The sequence below is a fragment of the Mercurialis annua genome, linkage group LG2 (assembly GCF_937616625.2).
Source record: "Mercurialis annua linkage group LG2, ddMerAnnu1.2, whole genome shotgun sequence".
Taxonomy (NCBI): domain Eukaryota; kingdom Viridiplantae; phylum Streptophyta; class Magnoliopsida; order Malpighiales; family Euphorbiaceae; genus Mercurialis; species Mercurialis annua.
In genome coordinates, this window is record NC_065571.1 from 50,510,971 (window position 1) to 50,516,970 (window position 6,000).

The 6,000-nt window shown below is 37.4% G+C and overlaps 1 protein-coding gene across 2 annotated transcripts; it reads left to right on the forward strand.

Annotated features, from left to right (window-relative positions):
* The first annotated feature begins 256 nt into the window (after positions 1 to 256).
* LOC126670010 (probable sucrose-phosphate synthase 1) lies at positions 257 to 5,667 on the forward strand. Of its 2 annotated transcripts, XM_050363660.2 has the most exons (13): positions 257 to 674; positions 756 to 845; positions 1,162 to 1,409; positions 1,592 to 1,655; positions 1,764 to 2,462; positions 2,568 to 2,684; positions 2,894 to 3,025; positions 3,118 to 3,294; positions 3,394 to 3,447; positions 3,533 to 3,595; positions 3,714 to 4,655; positions 4,741 to 4,868; positions 5,113 to 5,667. In XM_050363660.2, exons 1-13 carry the CDS (start codon positions 489 to 491, stop codon positions 5,384 to 5,386), a joined length of 3,174 nt encoding a protein of 1,057 aa, XP_050219617.1. In that variant the 5' UTR covers positions 257 to 488; the 3' UTR covers positions 5,387 to 5,667. The 2 variants fall into 2 exon arrangements, with proteins under 2 accessions (XP_050219617.1, XP_050219619.1); XM_050363662.2 differs by lacking the exons at positions 257 to 674; positions 756 to 845 and having other exon boundaries at positions 1,359 to 1,449.
* Positions 5,668 to 6,000: the final 333 nt, after the last annotated feature.

Genomic DNA, 6,000 nt, shown 5'->3' on the forward strand with positions numbered 1-6,000 from the left:
TAACGAACCAAATAGAAGCACGCCAACAATTTTTGCCGGATTTTTGGACTATGTATGAATTTAAAAAAAATAGTAGTTGGTGTATAAAAATGACGATTTTTAAATTGCGTGATTAAAATGAGAAAACGTATAAAGTTGATGAATTTTTATGATATTATTAAAAAAAAACAAATACCACAAAATACCACAGTATATTTTTGACTAGGAAATGCAGAATAGCTATTACAGTTACAGCACAGTATTGTAAATATTGAACGTGGCAAGCATTCGTTCGCTCTATAACACCACCTTTAAAACAGGAAACCAACGCCAGGTGATTACACTTTCTCCAGAGAAATCGCAATCTTCAAAAATCGGAAAGAAAACGACACAATATATCCGCCACCTTATTGCCATATATAAACGACACCTCTTATGATCGTCGCCGTCGTCATTTGATCTCTCTATGTGTTGACAGTCACGTTGTTTATTGATCCTGTACTGAAGAAATGGCCGGAAACGACTGGATTAACAGTTATCTAGAAGCGATCCTAGACGTTGATCCAGGAATTGATCACGATGCAAAATCCTCCCTGTTATTGAGAGAACGAGGCCGTTTTAGCCCTACTCGTTACTTCGTTGAAGAGGTCATCACTGGTTTTGATGAGACTGATCTTCACCGGTCATGGATTCGAGTACGTATTTGTTTGATTTCATCATTTCATTTGATTTTTCAGTTTTCTTTTGATTGAATTTTGTTTGAAAAATAAATATAGGCAGCTGCAATGAAGAGTACGCAGGAAAGGAATACAAGACTGGAAAATATGTGTTGGAGGATTTGGAATTTGGCTCGCAAGAAAAAACAGGTTAATATCTGTGTAAATATTCTTATTAATTTGTTTTTTTTTAATGTGTCTCCTGTGAGGAGGCAGTTCTTGTTTGTTTATAAAGCAGTTTTGACCACTCTGCCTTCACCAACTGTTCATTTGATATATTATATTATACACTGGCTGTTTTTAATAGTTTATTAGTGTTTGGATCCTGGAAACTTTAAATATGCATGGATGGGATTAGGTTTGGTTGATTATGTATTTGGAAATCTTATATTCTATAATTTTTAAGCTGGATAAAGAATAAAATATGAATTGAGAATTCTTTGATTGGAGTTTTGTTCTTGATCAGCTCGAGGGAGAAGAGGTTCAGCGTAAAACTAAACGTCATGTTGATCGTGAAAGAGGCCGTAGAGAAGCGACTGCTGATATGTCAGAAGACTTATCGGAAGGAGAAAAAGGAGATACACATGGTGACATTTCGTTCCATGCTCATGGTGATAGTGTTAGAGGAAGATTTCCAAGAGTTGGTTCTGTTGATGTGATGGAGAATTGGGCTAACCAACAGAAGGGGAAGAAACTGTACATTGTGTTGATAAGGCATGAACTGCAATCTATTAAGATCTCACATTGTAATGAGGTTATTCAGATGCATATTTAGGACTTCATATTATATGCTTGATAAAGAGTTATTCCCAATCTTTAAATAGATTTTAAATAATATCTGTGAAATTTATGAAGGTGCTTAGGTCTTTTGTTTCCTAACACACAGTTTTGTGCAGTCTACATGGCTTGATACGTGGCGAAAACATGGAGCTTGGGCGTGACTCTGACACGGGTGGTCAGGTAAATGACAGTTCATTCAGTCGTCTTCTCTACCAAATCACCATTATTATATGGCCAATAATTTTTTACGTCCTTTTGGTAATTGTAAATCACCCATGCTGTGTACAGATTAAGTATGTAGTAGAACTTGCAAGGGCCTTAGGCACCATGCCAGGGGTGTATCGAGTGGATTTACTAACAAGACAAGTATCAGCTCCAGATGTGGATTGGACTTATGCGGAACCAACAGAGATGCTGAACCCAAGAAACACTGAGAATTTTCTGCAGGAGCTAGGGGAAAGCAGTGGTGCTTACATAGTTCGTATACCATTTGGCCCCAAGGATAAGTACATTCAGAAAGAATTACTATGGCCATATATTCCAGAATTTGTGGATGGTGCCCTTAACCACATTATGCAGATGTCTAAAGTTTTAGGGGAGCAAATTGGCAGCGGAGTTCCAGTTTGGCCTGTGGCAATTCATGGGCATTATGCTGATGCAGGAGATTCTGCTGCTCTTATATCTGGAGCTCTAAATGTTCCTATGGTATTTACAGGACACTCACTTGGAAGAGATAAACTTGAACAACTATTGAAACAGGGACGGCAATCACCCGAAGAAATAAATAAAACCTATAAAATAATGCGGCGAATAGAGGCAGAGGAGTTAACTATTGATGCTTCTGAAATTATTATAACTAGCACTAAGCAGGAGATAGAAGAACAATGGCGCTTATATAATGGATTTGATCCTGTGCTAGAGCGGAAACTTAGAGCAAGAATCAAGAGGGGAGTGAGCTGTCATGGCAGGTTTATGCCTCGCATGGCTGTAAGTATCGGGAATTTTTTTTCTTGCTTTAGGCCTCCTCCTCACTCATAAATCGGTGGTACATGGCATATTATGATTTATTTAAGCTAAAACTTCTATTTTCAGGTGATTCCTCCTGGAATGGAATTTCATCATGTTATTCCACATGATGGAGATATGGATGGGGAAGAAGAAAAATATGATGACAACCCTGCTTCTCATGATCCACCTATTTGGTCAGAGGTGCTTATAATTCTTTCTTCTTTATGTAACTGGTTTGTTGACAGCCTAACAACCTTATAATAATAATGCTTATTCTTTGTATTTCTTTCTCCTATTTCAACTCTTATGCCTTTGTTTGAGGGATGAATTTTAAATTTATGTTTATCCACTGGATGTGAACTTCATTTATTTTATTTGTGTATTTTAATAGTAAACAACTCTGGTGGCAGATAATGCGTTTCTTTTCAAATCCGCGGAAGCCCATGATACTTGCTCTTGCCAGGCCAGACCCTAAAAAGAATATTACAACATTAGTTAAAGCATTTGGTGAATGTCGCCCTCTGAGGGAGCTCGCTAATCTTGTAAATTATACTAATTCCATTAAAATGCTTTCACAGTGTTCGGTTTCCATCACAAATTAAAATTGAAGCTAGCTGTTTCTCTGTTCTTGCAGACCTTGATAATAGGAAACCGTGATGACATTGATGAGATGTCAAATACAAGTGCATCTTATCTTCTATCCATCATTAAGCTTATTGATAAATATGATTTATATGGTCAAGTAGCTTACCCTAAACACCACAAGCAGTCTGATGTTCCTGACATTTATCGTCTTGCAGCAAAAACAAAGGTGCATTTATTGTTTAACTTTGGTTTATCTTTATAATCGAAAGTAATGCTAAAGTTTAAATTCATTTGGCTCCTTTTTGTTTTTCTCCTCATCTTTCAGGGTGTATTCATCAATCCTGCGTTCATTGAGCCATTTGGGCTAACACTGATAGAGGTGCTTGTCCTAATTTATTTTATGCAGTACACTGATTGAGCGGTTATATTTCTCAGAAACATAATATAAGCTCCTTGCTGAGCAGGCTGCAGCTTATGGTTTGCCTATGGTTGCTACAAAAAATGGGGGACCTGTCGACATCCATCGGGTGGGTCAAACACCAGAGTTTTCTTATTGCTTAAGAAGATTTTCTTGTCTGATCTAAGTGACAGCTGTAAGTTCATATCCATGCTAGGTCATCTATACTAATGATCGACTTATTGCAGGTTCTTGACAATGGACTACTTGTTGATCCCCATGACCAGAACTCTATTGCTGAGGCTCTTCTGAAGCTTGTCTCAGACAAGCAACTTTGGTTGAGATGCAGACAGAATAGCCTCAAAAACATTCACCTTTTCTCATGGCCAGAGCACTGTAAGACATACCTGGCTCGAATAGCCTGCTGCAGGCCTAGGCATCCTCAATGGCAGAGAAGTGAAGAGTTTCAAAGTTCAGAGTCCGACTCACCTAGTGATTCTCTGAGAGATATTCAAGATTTATCTTTGAACTTGAAACTTTCATTGGAAGGAGACAAAAATGAAAGTGCAAACATTGATACTTCTTTAGATACCGAGGATAATGCTGCAGATGGGAAGATCGAGTTAAGCAGTAATGTGTTGACATTGGAAAAAGATGCTATAGAAGGCATTCAAAAGGAACCAACCGAGAAAGTGGATAGCAATAACATCAGCAGTAAAATTCCAGCACTAAAGAAGAGGAAAAATATTTTTGTTATTGCAGCCGATGGTGATGAACCTGTAGATTGTCTTCAAACCATTAAGACGGTCATTGAGATGGCAAGGAATGAAACTTCTGGAGGATCTATAGGGTATATATTGTCAACATCCATGACCATATCTGAGCTCCACTCTCTTCTGGCCTCAGGGGGATTGAGTCCGTTGGATTTTGATGCATTTATCTGTAACAGTGGTAGTGAAATCTATTACCCATCTTTAAGCACGGAGGGCAGTAGCGGTCTTCCCTTTGTAGTAGACTTGGTTTATCACTCACAAATTGATTACCGTTGGGGTGGAGAAGGTTTGAGGAAAACTTTGGTTCGTTGGTCTGCTTCTGTCAATGATAAGGGCGGCCAGGAACAAATTGTTGTTGAAAACGAATCAGGATCAACTGACCGCTGCTATTCATTTTTATTGAAAGAAGCATCATTGGTAAAGTTGCTTTGTGTTCATGTGCTTTTAATTATCTAGTTTGAAATACTTGTCAAATATTATTTTTATTTGCAATTTTTCACAGATTCCTTCAGTGAAAGAGCTGCGGAAATTGATGAGAATCCAAGCTCTTCGATGCAATGTTATTTATTGTGAGAACGGTACCAAGCTAAACGTAATACCTATATTGGCCTCTCGGTCCCAAGCTCTCAGGTAATGTTGAGATTATTTGTGCTTTCTTTCCCTTACCATAGACTCTTAGATCTGCTAATATTGTTTTACACAATAATGTTATATGAGCTGTTTATAACTGTTACTATTAATTCTGAAACCAAAGAAGAATTGTTAAAGAAAATATGAAAAACATTGTTATTATCATTACGGAATACAAAATTTTGAGTTTCCCAAGATCTTCCAAGTGTTGATCTGGTATATGCTAACTGTTAACATCCTTCAGGTATCTGTATGTTCGATGGGGCATAGACCTATCGAATGTAGTGGTCTTCGTGGGTGAATCCGGGGATACCGATTATGAAGGCTTATTAGGCGGACTGCACAAGTCCGTGATATTGAAGGGAGTTGGCAGTAATTCTCATAAGCTTCATGCTAATAGAAGCTATCCATTAGAAGATGTTACTCCATTCGATAGTCCCAACATTGTCCAAACTGAGGGTTGCGAAACTAACAGCATCATGGAATCAATGGTGAAACTAGGTGTATTCAAAGGTTAATTTTTTCCTATTTTGAGATTCTACTTTCCGCTTAATTTGCTGCCCTGGTTTGAGTTTTCCTGTGCACGGCCAATCCCTTTTAACTTGGACATGGTTCTCCCTGTTTTTCCGGTTCGTTGTATAACTGAATGAGTCTGTTCATAATAATTTGAGTTGCATATATAAATTGTTTTGCAGTTTGCTTTTGTAATGTTTTTTAAGTTCTTGTTTTCAGCCTGTGTTGTATCAGCATAGTTTATTCCTTGAACTATGCTATCTATCTATAAAGGTATTTAACTTTACTACCAAAGAAGGATGGGGCAAGTCCTAGTCCTATATTGTTATGTCTATGTATCAGTTTTCAGTTACTTTTTAAGTTATGCCAAAATGTCCAACTTTGCTGCCAGCCCACCCTACTACTCCTGCCAAACTACTAATATGAAATCAATTAGTGATTAATGATTTATGAGCTTGATACTTAAAGCTTAAACCCTCACTCTATTGATGAAATTTCATGATGATAAATTTACTCTCTCTGAAGTAATTGGTTTTGCAACTAAATATTCTCAATTTGTTATGCTGCATTATCTCTTATGAAATACATACTATTACTACGCAACTAATAGGTACATTTA